This window comes from Anastrepha obliqua, chromosome 1 (assembly GCF_027943255.1).
Source record: "Anastrepha obliqua isolate idAnaObli1 chromosome 1, idAnaObli1_1.0, whole genome shotgun sequence".
Lineage (NCBI taxonomy): Eukaryota > Metazoa > Arthropoda > Insecta > Diptera > Tephritidae > Anastrepha > Anastrepha obliqua.
Genome location: NC_072892.1, coordinates 36,709,615 through 36,728,049, shown reverse-complemented (window position 1 = coordinate 36,728,049; position 18,435 = coordinate 36,709,615). Strand labels below are relative to the sequence as shown.

At 34.9% G+C, this 18,435-nt stretch overlaps 1 protein-coding gene across 1 annotated transcript in view; it reads left to right on the top strand.

Moving 5' to 3' along the window:
- LOC129236147 (transforming growth factor-beta-induced protein ig-h3) overlaps nt 1-18,435 on the top strand; it is a 57,669-nt gene that overhangs the window by 26,929 nt on the left and 12,305 nt on the right. The window contains exons 2-3 of the mRNA XM_054870376.1: nt 4,586-4,677; nt 7,152-7,308. Of these exons, the coding sequence (XP_054726351.1) occupies nt 4,586-4,677; nt 7,152-7,308 (249 nt within the window). The remainder of the gene's footprint in view (nt 1-4,585; nt 4,678-7,151; nt 7,309-18,435) is intronic.

Sequence of the window (18,435 nt, the reverse complement as noted above, 5' to 3'; positions counted from 1 at the left end):
GTATCTGGAATACAGAATTAATGTTTTTTTTTTCGCCAAACTACGCCTAAAATATTCAGGTCACATAACTTAACACCCATTCCTGCCACCTGCTGCCTCATTAAATTTCACTCAAACATGCATATGTATGAATATACTAAACACATAAATGAAAAATGATTAAAAATTTTGAAATACAAACACAACGTAATAACTTTTTTTCTAATCAATGTATTTAACTTTTTGTTTTTTTATAGTATAGATAATTCAATTTTATTTTATGTAACTAATTAGTTTTGAAAATAATAGAACGTAAATGACCTCCATGCTCATTCACGCATATGCGACACCTGATAAGAAAATTGTTCATTGCGCACTGAAGGGTTGAAGTCGGGATCGCCTCAATTATTGTTGTGATGGACTGCTTCCATTCAGTCAAATTACTTGGTTTTGTTTTATACACCTCTTGTTTGAGATAACCCCATAAAAAAAATCTGGTGCAGTGAGGTCAGGTGACCTTGGGGCCAGCGGAAAGTGGAATTTCTGGACATCAATTTATTTCTAAATTTTCGTTGGAGCTCCTCCATAACCGGTCTGGCTATATGTGCAGTTGCTCCATCTTGCTCGAACCAAATGCTGTTAAAAGGGATACGTCTTCGCCGCAGTTCTGGATAAAAAAACTCCTTCAACATGTTTAAATAACGGTCCCCATTTACAGTCGCTGTTACACCGTTTTCTTCGAAGAAGTATGGCCCGACAATGCACCTTGATGAAACTGCGCACCACACTGTGACTCGTTCTGGGTGCAGTTCCACCTCATGGAGTATTTGCGGATTTGATTGACTCCATATACGGCAATTTTGCTTGTTTACATTGCCGTTTAGATAAAAATGGGCCTCATCAGACATAAACAAGCAATTTATGAAGTTGTTGTCTTCTTCGGCCATTTCAATAATTTTTTGGCAAAATTCCAGGCGATAGGCAAATCCAGAGGGTTTAATTTGCTTGTGATTTGAACTTTATACGGAAACAAGTTTAAGTCATCATGAACTATCCGCTGCAATGACCGTCTGCTAACTCCAATTTGCGTCGACAAGATACGAGTCGAAACTCTTGGATTTGCCTGAATTGACGATGCTACAGCCGCGATTGTGGCTTCGACCCGAACATGGGGATCTCGATGGTACGGTCTGCGTGCGATGCTTCCAGATTCAGCAAACATGTTCACCAGCCTCATAATGGTCCATCTGCTCGGGGGAGTGCCGCCAAACTCCCGCCTAAATTCCCTTTGGACGGAAATGATGGACTGCAAAGCATGGTCCCGCTGCACTATCCAAATCCTCTTTTCGGTATCCCAAGCCTCCATTTTTTGTAAATCTAAATACTAATCTGCAAAATAAAAAAAAAATAAAAAAAAGCCGATTACTCACACAGAAAAAAAGTTATTACGGTTTGTTTTTGTAGCAGGATTCGTGCGCCACCCTGTACTTAGATATTTAATTCGGGACTGTTTTTTTACACGAAAATTAAAAGTATACAAGTTTGAATTTCTTGTTATAGTCCGGGAGCCAGGGGCCGATTTTAGACTGCGTTTTTATACCGTTATTCTTGACTATACTTGTGATTTAGCTTTCATGAATAGCGGAAGTGAACGTCAGCTGGCGCACCCGCGGTGGGTGTGATTGTGGGAGGGTACGAAACGTTCGAAAAAAAATTTCTACCAACTCATTTAATACCGGCTGAAATTTTTTTTGTGTATTGTTGACATTTAGTAGAATAAAAAAAAATAGTCAGCTGCGCCGTAGAGGGGGGAAAATACGTCAGCTGAACAGGCGAACTTGTAAAATAAATTAAAAAGTAAAACTTCTTTATGCCGATTGAAATTTTTTTACATAATTTTGGACACATATGAAAATATAATACTGATGGTCAGCTGCGTTTATAGCGGTGGGAAGACCGTCAGCCGAACCAAGAATGTATCATTGCGAAAGCAAAATTTCAGCCGGTATTAAATGAGTTGTTAAAATTTTTTTTCGACACGTTTCGCAGCATCCCACGTACGTACCCACCGCTACTGGACCAGCTGGCGGTTGGTTTCGTCATCCATTGGATGGCGTCTGCCTTCAGTATTAAAATCAGTCGGCATGAAATGATGAGGTCAAAATGACCCCTGGCTCCCGGAAAAGCAACTCAGAATTTAGTATTATATTGAATCCACATCCGTTGTCAAGTGGCTCAATAAAGGTTTCCGCGGTATTTTAAAGATCACATTTGAGGTTATGTAGCATCGTGACTTCTTTTTTTCTAAAGAAACATACACAGAATCTTAAATTACAAATCTACCGAAATATATTGAATTTGCTCGAATAAATTTTTTTGCCGAGATATTGAACTTCGAAAACGTTTAACTGTTTCATGCTTAGGCGATATTTAGTTAGTACCTATGTTAGTTTAAGGGGTTACATGGGTTTCGTCGGGTAAAAAAAGGCCTATTTTCAATATTTTTTTTCTATGAAAAAAATTATTTATTTAATTCAAGCTTTTTTCTGTCTTATAGATACATATTATATTTAAAGAATAATTTCTGAAATTTTCAAAAAAAAAAAAAAATTAAAACTCCTGCATTGTAACGTCATTTCCGGTGACCCCTCGAAAAAAAGGTGCGTCCGCGTTGTCAGCATTTCCACGACAGTCGGTTCTACGTTACCGAAACGACCCGGATTTATATCCGGCCAAGGACTGTCACTCCAGCAGCATTCACCGTATGTAAGTATGGGGAATGTTTATGCTGCTACAACAACAACAACAGGATCATCAGAAATGAAAAAACAAAAATAAGTGTTTTAGTTAAGACCATAAACTCGTGCTTGAACGAAGGAAAGAAAAAAAAATAAAAATTGCAATTTTGGCAGACACTTTTCCAAAAAAGTGAAAATTTCGGTCAAATTTGCTTGACATTTTTTTTTTTAAATACATAGTTGTAAATGAAAAAAAATCCTTCGTTCAAGCACGAGTAAATAGTATCTCAAACACCTGTGTGAAATTTCATCAAGATCGATTGAGTAGTTTTCGAGAACATTTGACACCCGACTTTGAAAACACGGTTCCGAGAAAAACGCGTTTAAAGTAACAATAAGAGTGGCTTGGAGCGCACACCTTCCAAAGGCTGTATCTCCGAAACTATTATTCGGATCGACTTGAAAATTTAGGATAATATTCTTGAGATGTTGTAGAAATTAATAAGATAAAAAAAAATCGAATTTTTGAACCCACGAAACCCATGCAACCCCTTAAGTCAATCTAGGGCCATGCATGTGCCAAATGTACCGTTAAAATTCCCAATGTATTCTATTACTCAAACCGTTTCTCATACGTTGTGGAGGTCAGCTAGACATAATTTTCAGAAAACACGTTTAAAGGTTCACATACGACTTCGAAAATTGGAAAATCACTCAACCAGATTATCCTACACAAATTATTTTCCAATTTCCAAAAACATATTTTTTCAAAATATTACATATGCTAATGTTTTTAAGGTTATATAAATATATAATATATGAGATAAACAATTAATAATTAGTTTATTAACGTTCAATTAAAAGTATTGTATATAGGTATGTACATATGTGCATATATTCAGCTGATTCTTCTAATAAATAGTGGCATCATTATTTTTGAATTGAAAAATAAAAACTAATAATAATCAGAACAAAGCAGCAAAATTACTGATAAAAATATAATTCATATAATTTTTTTCGTTAGAATTTGGAAAGTGTTTAATGATTATTGAACATAAAAAAGAAGATGCGGAGAAAGCGTTGAAAGTAATTTTTTCGTGGCTACTATCAACTACAACAATTCTATTTCGAAACCCTCCACACTCTCCGAACAACTATTATATTAAGACTTTTCTGCATCAAATACATCTGATGAATCTTGACAATCTCAATGATGAATTTTGTTTAAAATACTAAGCGAATGAATTTATCTTAGAAATTGTATTCCAATTACAACACGAACATACAAAAGTAGTTGATTTTGATGCTCTCTTAACTTGAGCCTAGCTCGCAGAGATTGTGCAGTTAACTTTTCATAAAGTCGCTACAATGAAATTAGAAATCGTCAAACCTGAGTAAATACATTAGTCATATAAATGTCTATCTATTATATATCTATTTTTTTCTTTTTCATACATTCATTATTATTATACATTCATATTAGTAAAATAAATACTGTTTTATTTAACGTACACAAAAATCTTGCTAAATGCTAAACAAATATTAATACTTACTTACTCGCATACTTACATACATACGCATAAATCTAACTCAAACAACATCAAAACGCTAATTTAAATTTTTTTTTACTGAATACCAACTCACTCGTATACTCGTAGTTTTGCGCATCTACATCATATCACAACACCGTTACAACACCGCCTCTTACAACCCATACCATTAATACCATTCGCACCATTACCACCACCCGCACCCGCTGTCGATACACAAACAGTAGAAATTATTGAACCACATACGCAAGCATCTAATGGATATCCACAATTTTGGCAAAAATTTGCTAATTCAAATCCTTTAAATCTGGTTTATAGTAATTTCGATGATGGAGCCGAATTTGTGCCACTCGAACAACAACAACAACAGGCACGTGGTGGCACACCCAATCTGAGGAACAAACCGTTCGGTAAGTGGATAGAATTTTTATTTAGTACATACATATATATTTCTTTATTTATTTATGGTTTAAAAAAGTGAGATTTAAGTAAAAAATAACATTTGAGAAACCATTCACTGTTTTAGAATCTTAAGGGGAATAAGAATCTACTTTAGAGGCTTCAAAAAATCGATTTTTTCGTGGATTTTTTTTGGGAAGGAAAGAAATATTCGATTGAAACGAAACTTTCAGGTTTTATTCTTATATAATTATTTCAACAGTTTTCTTAAATTTTTTCATTAAAATATACGTCATATTATGCCTGGTACAAGCATTTTGCCGAGGCGCCTCGAGTGTGCATGTGTCGTGCGGTGGGAAAGATGCAGGTCGCAATTTTCATCTGAAACCAAAAACCCAAAAAAAATTTTATTTTAGTATAGTATAGCTTCTAGTTAAACCAAGAAAATTAAACAAAAAGGGAGGAATTCAACAATTTTTCGCTAATTAAAAAAAATTCATTTTTTTGGAAAAACAAATTCCCTTTAGATTGTTTAAAAAGTGGGTTAATCATAACTTTTTTAAGGTGTTTTAGGTTCAACTAGAAGGGAATTTAATTTCGAATACAATCAATGTAATCTCGTTTCGATAGGACGTTTAACTTTTTCCCTATCTTTCCCGCCAATTAGGAAAAATTGTAAAAATAAAAAACCGAGAAATCGACGCTTGCTCACAATTTCTTCTGTAACTCCGTAAATATTTTGAATTTGCTTCTGAAATTTTGAGGACACATTCTTGGATAGTTTTAGAAGACATTTATGCAAAAAAATCGATTTTTTGAAGTCTCTAAAGAAGGACCCCCTTAATCTTTTTCGATAAGTCATATGATAGTTTTTCCACTAACTCCCTTTACCAAGAACGGAAATGGCCATGTTCCAAATGTAAAAACACTTCAAATATTCAAAATATGTCGGTCGAAAAGTAAAGTTAAATTTTAAATTTAAATTGCGTGGGTGCATGAATTCGAGCAATGTTTTTAGGCCGGTAATACTCACGTTTGAGAGAATACAGGTTAAGAGAATACTGCATCAGCAAGAATGATTGAAACAAGATTACGCCCATCAGAGAGTACGTGACGTTCACATTCGTGCAGTTACCTCTATTAGTCATCTACACTTACGACATGATGAAGCTTTTGAGTGCCTTTGTAAATTCTGTGTGTTTAAGTTCATCTGTTGTTAGTGGCTGCTATAGCATTCTCATTAACTTGTGAAGAGAGAAATCCCAGCGGGACTTGTATGCCTGCACTCGATTCTCCAAGTTCTCTTCCAAAGAATTTTCGCCCACACTCTTCTACTCCTTCTTCTAGACCCATTATAGATTGACGCTGTGCTGTCGAAGAGTTTTTAAGGATGTTGATTCGTAAACTCATTTCGAGTTTGTCGTTACTGAGCCTTAACCATGTCCTGACTGTCTATAATGAAGGCTAGTTTTGAAAGAGGGAGGTTTCTCTTTCTTACCTGGGATAGCAAAATGCTGTAGTAGTCTAAAAGCCTGTAAGTTGTTTCTTAATGGAAGTCGCTAGAAAACTAAACCAGATCCTGAGAGTATCGTAATCTCGTCAGCACTTAGAGCAATATCAGATTTTCATTCGTTTTTGTCGGCAGAATGAATGTCGAAATTATGGTCAAAGTCGATTTCTATTATCTGATCATCACAGCTTCTAAGTTCCACCTCTGTTTTAAAAGGACGGAGACATTGTTTTTATCCGTCATCGCTTGTGTTCGAAAAAATGTTTGAAAAGTTGACTGACTTTAATGAAGATTAATACTTTTTTCAAATAGCGTCTTATGTCGATCATACTTGACACTTTTGAAGTAGACAGCTGCAGTAAACAAGCAGACATATATATATATAATTGGCGCGTACACCGTTTTTGGGTGTTTGGCCGAGCTCCTCCTCGTATTTGTGGTGTGCGCCTTGATGTTGTTCCACAAATGGAGGAACCTACAGTTTCAAGCCGACTCCGAATGGCAGATATTTTTATGAGGAGCTTTTTCATGGCAGAAATACACTCAGAGGTTTGCCATTGCCTGCCGAGGGGCGACCGCTATTAGAAAAATGTTTTTCTTAATTTTGGTGTTTCACCGAGATTCGAACCTACGTTCTCACTGTGAATTCCCATTCGGCTACGGCGGTCGGCTATACTTCACAGGATGATTTCTGTAGTCAGTCTTCATTTACTTTCAATGCAAACAAACATACAAGCAGTCAAAATATTTTTGTTTACTTAGAAAAAAGGTATTCAAAAACAAAATTGAATGATTTATTTTGAGCCACCTTGTATATATTATATATGCCGGGCAGAAAAACTGGAGAGCAGCTAAATCTAATCTAATTTATCTAATCTAATCTAGACTTAGATCTGTTACCTAAAAATTGTTATTATCCCTAAATATTATTTTTATTTATTGCATATAAGTTTAAGAATGCTAATTACCTTTCAGATGTGGATGTGGTAACCAGCGATATTAACGGCGGCAATCAGGGGAGCGTGTTTTTCCAGCAATCGTTCCCCAACTTTGGAAATGATTTCTTTAATCCGTTTGGCAGTTTTGGTTTCGGTGGCTTTGGTGGTACTTCCCGTCAGCACTGGTGGAAGGGGTAAGTGGATTTTGAATAAAAAATAAATAAAAAAAATAAAAAAATAAAGGAATCAATTCAAAGAATTCGTAAGTTCTTGTTGTATGTGAAATAAATTCTCATCCTGTAACGCCATCGTTGCAGCGCATTCGTAATTTGGAGCATTCAGATATGGTTCTTGCCTGCTGAAGTAAGGTATAACATTTTTGAAACGTCATCATGTGATGGTAAAGCTGAATCAGTAAAGGCCAATAATTCGAAAACCAATATTTTAAACTCATTCTCCGACATTGACCGAAATAATCCGAAAAGTAATATTTTGAATTTATAAGTTTCCAACAGTACTTCGCTAGGTCTGACTTTTATGATAAAAGCTCCGAATTTTATTTTAACTTGTTTTGATTCGCTTAGCTTAGTTTAACTAGTTCAATTTGACTAAAAAAATAAGTCCGTCTACTATGACTTTTCTCAAAAAAGTTGGTAAGGTAAAAAACATTCAGGACTCCTGTAGGGGTTGCTCTGAGAATCACAAGAAAATCAATGATTTTCTCCAGGGAAAATATTTGGTCCTTCCCTTGTAATTTTTGAAAAACATGATCACTGTTATTTTTGATACCTGAAAATAAATGAATACTCAGATTTGGAGCACAATTCAATTTTCCGACTTTCTGATCGGGATCGGGGGTTTCTATTTCTAGCTTTTCATTGCATTTTTCCGAATTTTATAATTTTCTAATTATTGCATACTCTGGCAGAGTTTCCAGGTTTCACAACCATTAAAGAGGGCCGTTTTTAAAAATGCTCAGTTTAGTACGTCTACTAAAATTACGTGAAGCTCAAGTTTAGCTCAATTTATAAAAACTTAAACCTGAGAATATTCGTATAGGTAATTTAAAAATTTAATTAAATATTATAAAATTGGTATCAAATAAGTTGCGTTTTAGAGAACTTAAGCCCAAAAATATTTTCAATAGGATTGATTGCCAACTAATTTTAAAAAAAATATTTTTTTATTTCACCAATTATTTAAGAAGTTTGAACTGCTTTGCGATGAGGGTACCAAAATCTTGCTAAACAGCTCAAACTTGAGTCAAGTCTTGAACAGCGTTTTCTCCTTTTTTTGTAAAATTGAAAATATAGTAATATACTACACATTATCCTACTTAAATATTACGATACAACTTTCTATTAGTTTCTAACGATTTTAATGGAATTTTAAAATGCATTAATATGCAGCGGTTAAAATAAAGAAATGGGATTGAGCAATTTTTCAACAGAAAGTTATCGCATACCTACGGTAAACTCGAAACACGCAGAGCAAAACCACCTCGTATACATACATACATACAGGGTAGTCCATCAAGCGTTTGGAATTTTAATTATTAATTTTGATAAATAACAAATGTGAGGCTTAAAAAATATTATTTTATATTTAGACATTTTACAAACGAGTCACCTTTTGCTTAATAAATTTGCGCATCATTAAAAACTTTCAAAAATCGAATAATCAGACGAAACGGTGATGTCAATGAGCTCTCTAGAAGCTGCGATTTGCCTCCATTTGACTATGTTGTTATGTAAAGGTGAGTCGTAGAATTCTTACGAATGAAATTGTGTTTCATGCTTAACGGCAAGATTTATTATTTCGTATAAAATCATTTCCAAATCATTTAAGAATATTTATGAACCTTTTATTTTGCGGAATTAAATTAAATTTCTGAAGCTAAATGGACCATCCTGTACAATACACTTTAAAAGCCACTTATGTATTTAAAAATAAATTGTTTGCTTTCTATCCCAATAAATCTCTTATTATTTATTGTAACTGCCTTTTAGTGAAGTTTTTTTGTGAATTTTTGCAAGTATCACTATTAGATCTATTGGATTGGTAGCAAACTGAACTTAAGTCGAACTCACGTATCGCCTACATAAAATTTTAAGTTAAAGTTCGCAGTTTTGCCTTTCTTAATAATAATAGTTTTAACATTTCCCCATTTAAAAAATTAGTCACACAATTTATTTTTGATTTCATAATCATTAAAATAATTGCGTTTACTGCTTGCTAATTTGAATAAAATTGCAGTTTTATTTATTTTCTAAATAATTTATATTTCCATTAATAGTTTGCAAATATTCTTCATACAAACTTTCATTGCTGAGGAATACATATATACAAATGTACATTACGTTGAGGCCGCTTGATCACATTTCAAGCGAAACTCACGGAGAAATTATGGTTAAACAAATTTAAAATATGAAATGTAAATAACAGAAATGCGTCAATATTTATTTAGCAAATCACAAAAGATAGATATGTAGCAAAAAGCAGAAAGCAGTAAAGTAGAAATCCACAACAAATACAGCACAGCATATTGAATGGTGTTCATTGACATCAAGCCGAGACAATTTCGCTGTTTGTCAGTAGCAAAGTGAAATCGTTCGTAGTTAATTTGCACGTTTTTTGCAACCCATTGAGTCGATGATGATGAATAGAAAAGCAGAACGCATTGAGTTTCGTGTGACGGAGACTGGTCTGAGAGTCCCTTTTTAAAATTGCCCACAAATTCATACATATATGGAATGTATGAACGCTACGAGTGTATTTGTAAGTGCCGGCATATGCCAGAGTACTCTCATTCAATCAGATCGCGAGATCAACTAAATTGCTTCCTCCAATTCAATTAGAGTCAAACCGTAAATGCTTTCATTGTGCAGAGGGTGTTTTTTTTTTATTTGCGGTCCATGGTGGCACCACTATAGCTTGTACTCGTTTATAGGTGCACTCATACAAGGTGGCGCAAAATGAGTTAGCCTATCTGAAGGTTTATAATTGTTGCAAATGGTGTCGTACGTCAATCATATGTGACACTTGTAAACTAGACAGCTGCGGTATGCAATGTAGACAAGCAATGGAGCGCGTAAAGATCAAAATAAAGATTTCCATCACTCAAAATATTTTTTTTATTTATTTAGTAATACATTTATTCAAAAACGAGAACGGATGATTAATTTTGCGTCACCTTGTAGTTGGGCATGTAAATGTAAATTTTTTCACAGTTTTCCGTCAAGGACGAAAGTTTACGTCCATCACTAAAGCGCGTTAAAAAAAACAATAATTCAATAGTGTCATAATTCAAAAAAAAAAAAAATGTATTAGATAAGTATGCAGATATGATCTCATGAATTTCTTTCGTCCAAAATCCACAAAACGCCGAGTTATTCCACTGTCTGTGAGATCACTAACATATTTTACTTTGTACAGTTCGACTTAGAAGTATTTCGACATGAAACTGTACTTGTCTGTACCGTTGCTAGTGTAGCTCCTTATTTTTATCTCTAGTGTTATATTTCGAATTGAGTTAATTTATTTTTATTTGAAATCGCTGGTTTGCCATTTCTTTTAGTGCATTTCGTTTTCATTTATTAATAGAAATTTCTTTTGATTTTTCGAGTGTTTTATCTTTTATGAGCTCGCCCTGGAGATTGATTAATTTCGGCAAACATGTTGTTTTATTATTATTTTTTTGTTTTTATTGGGCTTTCTTTAGACATGACTTGGAGTTTAAATTCATTTTCACATGAAATTTTTATTATATTGGCGAATTTCTTTAATTCATTTCAGTTTCTTTACATATATTATATAATATTAATTTTACTTCTTTTTATATTGGTTTATTTGGTTTTCATACGAAAGGTCTAAGCGACCTTCTTATCGAGGCCGTTTTGCGACTGGTAGAGAGTTCCACTCGAGAATTTCCATGTAAAGAGATCGTTCCCATAAATTTCACTACGAAAAAAAGAACAAAAAATGGAAAATTTGTTCTTGTAATGTATTGCAATTTATGGAAAAATTTGCTCACATGGAATTCACGATAAGGCCGAGTGTCCCACTAGATGAAAATATATGTTTACCTTTATTTAAGGAGGCATAATAAATTGAAAACTTTGAAGCCGTTCTTCTCAACATTTTGGTGACAAGTGATCAGTGTGTTCAAAAACACTCTGTAGAACAGATGTGAGCTCCTATTGAAAGGAGGAAATCAAAATACTTTTTTTCACCTTATTTAGAAATAAGGAAAACTCAATAATAAAAAAGTTAAAAGCAGGCTTTAATATTCTGTGCTTTGAAATAACTCTGTTATGGTTAACTCAAAATAGGCTTGACGCGGAGACCGATTATAATTGTTATTGAATTTTTCTTGATTGAAAAAGTTGGACATACATATGAAGATCAAAGAATAAGTTTTTCGTTTTTAAATAAGGCTTTTTGTCAAAGAAGATTTCTTTTTGTTACCAAGTAATTATTTTTTAAATTTATTTTTAATTATTAGTTATAGGACCAAAATGTTATTTTTCTTCTTTTTCTTAATTGGCGTGATAATCTCTTACGCGATTTTGGGCGAGTTTAACAAAGCGCGCCAGTCGTTTCTTTCTCGTGCTAACCGGCGCCAGTTGGACACACCAAATGAAGCCAAATCCTTCTCCACATGATCTTTCCAACGCAGAGGAGGCCTTCCTCTTCCTCTACTACCACCAGCTGGTACCACATCGAATACTTTAAGAGCCGGAGCGTTTGTATCCATTCGGACGACATGACCCAGTCAACGTAGCCGCTGGATCTTTATTCGCTGCGCTATGTCTATGTCGTCGTAAAGCTCATACAGCTCATCGTTCCATCGCCTGCGATATTCGCCGTTGCCAACGTGCAAAGGTCCAAAGATATTACGCAGAATTTTTTTCTCAAACACTCTCAGCGTCGCTTCATCGGATGTTGTCATCGTCCACGCTTCTGCGCTATACGTTAGGACGGGCATGATGAGACTCTTGTAGAGTGTTAGTTTTGTTCGTCGAGAGAGGACTTTACTACTCATTTGCCTACTTAGTCCAAAGTAGCACTTGTTGGCAAGAGAGATTGTGCCGACTGTTTGTTTGATGACAGGAGGTACAGCAGACCCATTCGCTTTGCCTCTTTATCCAGTTTGGAGAAGGCAGAACTCACTAAAAATATTATTTTTACATTCTACTAATTATTAAATATAAATGAAAAAACATGCTTCGCAATCAAAGAATATTGCGTGACTTTACAAATTTAGAGGACCAAAAAAAAAAATAAAAATAAAAATAAAAAAGCGCTACGACCATTTTAACTGATGGACGAGGATTTTTATGGCCGACACCGCTTCGATAAATCAACAATATATTATTTAACAGAAACCCTTAATTTTGACGAACCTAGAAATATGACTCGTAACAGAGGTCTTCCGATTCCAGTCAGTCTCCTATATTAGAAATTATACAAGTGATTTTTGCTTATTTTTCGTCATTGCCTGTCGAAGGGCGACCGTTTTTAGAAGAAACCTTTTCTATTATGTGGCTTTTTCTGCCCTGAGAGGGTTTGGTTGTACAGGTTTCAACGGATTCCAAAAACAAACTTAAATACAGCATTAGAAGAATACTTTGGCATAAAAATGGTTTCCATGGTAGCCATCTCCAGAAAAACATTTTATCTCAAAAGTATTGATCCCTCGATACATTTTTTACGAATCTACTTTTTTACTCGATCATTTCTGAAAAACATTATTGGCATCGATATTTTTTTGAGTTAAAGTTCTCTTCATACAACTACGCTGCGAGTCCAGAATTTCCTGTGAAGCACTGCTTTCGAAAGCAAAGTATTTTTAAACAGTATGTGAAAAAGTATAAAATTTGTAAAATTAAAAATTAAAATAGATAAAGAATTAATTGAAAAGAATAATATGTAGATTTGCATACAATTTTAACTAACTTTTTCACCAATCGAAATGCTCTTAACGATAATCAACATTTTTTTCGGATAGGTACTTAATGGGCAAACAAACAAAAAAGTTGGTATAGTCTTATCACAAGGACTACAAGTTTTTAAAAATTAAACAAAAAATAATAGATTTTGTATCAACATCCAATACAGTTTGACTCACTTTTAACGCTTACTGCGCCTACGAATATGTATATATGGGCACACAAAGGTCGTCAGTGAATATAAAGCTTGTCTGCCATTGGAACTTTGTAGAATTTTCCTCTTTGAATTTTGCCCTATCATTGTCGTCATTTGTCGTACATCTTCCCCTGCCTTTTCCACATCCCATTTTAGTTTACTGGAACTATTAACGAGTACATACATACATATGTACATATGTACATATATTCAACTGGGCCTACATGTGTACCAACACTTGATAATTGATTGTAGCTAAACAGTGGATGTACTGTTATGCACATCCCTCAATATTTACATACATAAATAACATACAAAATACATACAAACTAACACAAAAAGTTAAGTACTTAAAAATATAGCGCTAAAGCGACAATTTGAGCCTAAGCGGCGAATTTTCAACTTTCCCGCGAATTCGTGAAATTTCTACTAAATAATGAATGTCTCCCCACCTATTTATTGCGGTCAGCATTTGCATGTAAGTTGTGGTGAGCTTTCATTTCAATTTATTTGTAAATGCTGAATACATGCATATGTAGATACATGCGTGCATACATGCACATTCATATATGTACATACGTGCGTGCGCATGCAATAGTTCGCCAATGTACTCACTCGCGTCCACTCGACATTTATGATTGCACTTTGCCCACAGGTTTGTTGTATACTTATACATATGTACATATCTCGTTTGGGCACATTAAATACAATACAATACAAAAAAAAAAAAACAGTAAAAAAGATCCATTAAATAGAGAACCAATCGGTAAGCGCTATAGCGCTTGCAGATTATTCTGTGTTTTTGCATTAGGAAAAATACAATATATAAGAGCAATTAATTAGAAACGATTGAAACAACAGCTGGCCAGCAGTCAAGTTGTTTGTTTCGACCGGCCGGCAAATTAACGCAAAGCTTTCGAAGGCACACTGTTGGTATGTTTGTATACCTACACTCATATGTTATTATAAGTACTTACATATGTACATATGTGCGCTGCAGTGAGAAGCCAGACACTCGGCAATCATGCTGGTTCATGAACTGATATTGCATTGGAGAAGTCATATTAGATCAAGAGTGACTAGAATTGTTGCAGTTGCAAAATTACCAATTAGAGGTGTATGCTGAGCAAATATTTATTATATGTATTATGTATATTTATTTAATCTATGAATAAATTCTTATTACACTCTGAATGTCCCAGGAACTTAATTAATTAAATTTTTGATAAAAATTAATTTAGGCAAGGAGAAATATAATATATGTACATACATATGTATAGGGTTGTTCAATAGGTGCGCTTCAACTCTTTTCCGATAGGGAGGCCGAACGACGCAATATTTTTTATTTTTCGCTTGTCATTTGTAAACTTCATTAGTATACATTTCATCATGGAACGCTACACACTTGAGCAACGATTGCAAATCGTGCAAATTTTTTATGAAAATAATCGTTCTGTTGCTGCTACTTTAAGAGCATTATGGCCATTTTACGGTCCATTTAACAAGCCGTCCCGTTTTGGGGTTATGTGAAGTCATTGGTCTACAATAACAAGCCGGCGACGATTTGTGAGCTCAGAGCCAATATTGAACGCGAAATTGCTGGAATTTCGGCCGATTTATGCAAAAGAGTGGTCGAAAATTGGGTTCAACGTAAAACGTGCACGCGGTGGTCATGCAAAAGAAATCGAATTTCATACTTAAATGTATATGTTCAAACTCGATAATAAAAAAAAAATTAGTTAAAAAAGTCAAACCGTTTGTGTTTTATTCAAAAAAGTTCAAAAGTTGAAGCGCTCTTACTGAAAAACCCTATATATACATATGTAGCTCGAAAGAAGTTGAGATCTGATTAAATTCACTAATAGCACGACAAGAATTATTTACATTATCTGCAAGGAAACGAATGTTAAAATATGTTATTTCTGTGAGCTGCGAAAGATCTTAAACTCTCTGTGTAATGTGAAAGATGTAAGTCAACGAGAGAATCGACCTTCTTTTGTCGAATGCTTCTAAATTCAAAAGATGCAAGCACGTCTTATAATCGTAAAGCAAATTTGGGAAACATCTGTAGAATGTGCTAAGATCTTGCGATATGAAATTGATGGAGTTGACGCCATGTTCGCCTCATTCTCTAAATTTGAACAAATACAATAAAAATACTTATAAAGCAATTTTAAAGTGTATTGATCACAAAATTTAGCAAAAAAATTTAGAAAATACGAGTAAATAGCCCGAAGCTTCATTCTATCTTAAGCTTTTCTTCTAATATCGTAAACAAAAATGCTTCAAACGTAAAATATGCACGAAGTGGGAATTAAAATATATGTATGGTATTAATGTAGACGTAGTTAATAATATATTATTTTTTCTTGTCCATTGTGAATTAGTTCATAAACAGAAAAAGCTGATGCAGGGGACATGCCAAAAATTCCAGTTTCTAGCGTGAAAAAAGGTAGAAAACCAATTACTTCGTTTCCACGGCTGTCGGTTCTACGTTCTACTGGAACGACCTGGATTTATATCCGACCAGTGACTGTCACTCCAGTAGCATTCCCCGTAATTGTATGATTTCCCATACAATTTATGCTATATTTCACATTTTCATCACTTTAACAGAGCAAAATATGATCCAATATACATATGACTTCAAAGTACACTCGAAAGTTCTAAATAGAATAAGCTATACCCGAAGAATTTCATAAGTTCACCGGTTAAAATGACAGATAATTCATTTAATACATTTTTTTTAAAAGGCAGGGAAATAAATGTCTTAACTTAAGTGCAATTTTTGTCGCGAATGATATAATACAAGATTGCGCAGACTTTTGTGCTAAACAGAATTGTAATGGATAGCGGGTAACTGGCTGATGGGTACCCGCTGTCAAAATTAGAACACATTTACATAATCGCATGATTTTCTTGCCGTCGGTTAGTTTTACGGCGGGAAAATATTTAAATTTATTTATATTTTAGATTACTGGATGACAATTTGTTTGTTTATCAGCAACAGCAAGCAAATAAAAAGCAAGTAATATTCCATTTGCACAAGAAAATTGTTTTTTGTAACTATGAGCTTCAACGAGCTGCTTCACAAATATAGCAAACGAAAAGATTTCCATACAAAATTAATTTTATTGTAACCACAAAATGTCAGCTGAAAGTGTGTACCGTCCACGTTGCAATTGTGTGCAACCGACCGAATTTTGAGACGGGAGTAGATCAGCTGTTTACCTCCCATCAAACCGTTACCCGCTGTCCGCTGCAATTCTGTTTCGGGCATTAAGTGGAAAAAATAGCGTAACTATGCTGTAGGTAGAGAGAAAAATCTAAGCATCGTGTGAAAATAACGAATATTATGAAATGAAAATGAAAAGTTAGGTTAGGGTAATGTAAATAGAATGAAAGAAAAGAGAACGTAGAATAAAAACTTGTTTATAAACAAAAATCTAGAATTTCGTCAGCTCAAAAGCCAATTCTGCCAAATTCACCGAGAGTCGAATAGCGATTCACGAAAAGCGCAACCTTCATATTCTCTCAATATCAGTTGCTGTGTTGCTGCAAATTTGGCCCCAAAGGAGCTAAATTTTATGGAAAGAGGGACCGCGTTGATATCGCCAAAGACATGATTTCCAAGACTGAATCCGACCCAACATTCATCAAACGCATTAGTCACAAAAGAAAGCGGTGCTCACGATTTTTGTGGATTACAACGGTATTGAACACCACGATTTTTTGCCAGAAAGTGAGACAGTTATTAAAAACCATTATTTGGGCGTTATGAGACATTTACGTGCAGCATTTCGCCAAAAAGAAAGGATTTGTAGGAAAACAGCTCGTGGATTTTGCACCATTGTAACGTACCCTAACACAGTGCTACCACCGTCTGCGAATTTTTGACCAAGAACGAAACGAATACAATCAATCCTACAGCCGTCGAATTCACCTGATAAGGCTCCTTCGATTTTTTTCTATTTAATCGAGTAAAAAAAACATTACGGGGAAGCGTATTTACAGCCGAAAGGAAATAATGAAAAAATCGAAGACGGCTCCGACCGATATATCGAAAATAGAGTTCTAGAAATGTTTCGAGAGCTAGATCAAACGCCGCCAATCAAGTAGAAGAAGAATTAGGGATATATAATATGTGTAGATAAGTCTTCGAAATTGATATTAATTCATATTTACGTCTTATCTTCATATATACGAGGTGTGTTCAAAAAGTATCGCGACTTTTGAAGTTTCGCAGGTTACGTATATTCGAATTTCGATTTTTTTGTGGCGATATGTTGGTACTCATGTCTCTCACTCATGCCCACGAGTTCGGCCATTTTGAATGTTTAGTTAATTGTTGACAGCTGCTTTGCTTGCACGCGTTTCGGCTCGTCTTCGATTTTGACCTATTCAAAAAGATGGATCAAAGAACCTGTATAAAATTTTGTGTGAAAAACGAAATTAAGTGCGCGGATGCATTCCGAATGTTGACTGTGTCATACGGAGAAACCACTTTGGACCAAAGCAACGTTTATCCGAGAAGCCGAGAAGATGTGAACGACGAAAAGCGTGCCGGACGCCCGAGCACTTCAACAACAGACGAAAAAATTGATGAAGTGAAAAAAATGGCATTGGTCAATCGTCAAATCACCGTTAGAGAAGTTGGTGAGGACCTATACATATCGTGCCATTCAATTTTTCCAATGATTTGGGCATGAGACGGGTCGCCGCAAAATTTGTCCCAAAACTGCTCAATTTCGACCAAAAGCAGCATCGCAAGAACATTGCTAATGAAATGTTGGACTCTGTCCGCGACGACCCAAATTTGCTACAGAGGCTGATAACTGGTGACGAATCGTGGGTTTATGGTTATGACGTGGAAACCAAAGCTCAATCATCTCAATGGAAGCTGCCGCACGAACCAAGACCGAAAAAAGCGCGCCAAGTTCGGTCGAATGTAAAAGTTTTACTTACCGTTTTCTTCGATTGCAGGAGCGTTGCGCATCATGAGTTCTTGCCACAGGGTAAAACGGTCAATAAGGAATATTCCCTGCAAATTATGCGCAATTTGCGCGAAGCAGTCCGCAAGAAACGCCCGGATTTGTGGAAGAACAAAATTTGGCACCCCTGGTCACACATCGTTGCTTGTGCGCGACTTTTTGGCCAAAAATAACACACTAATG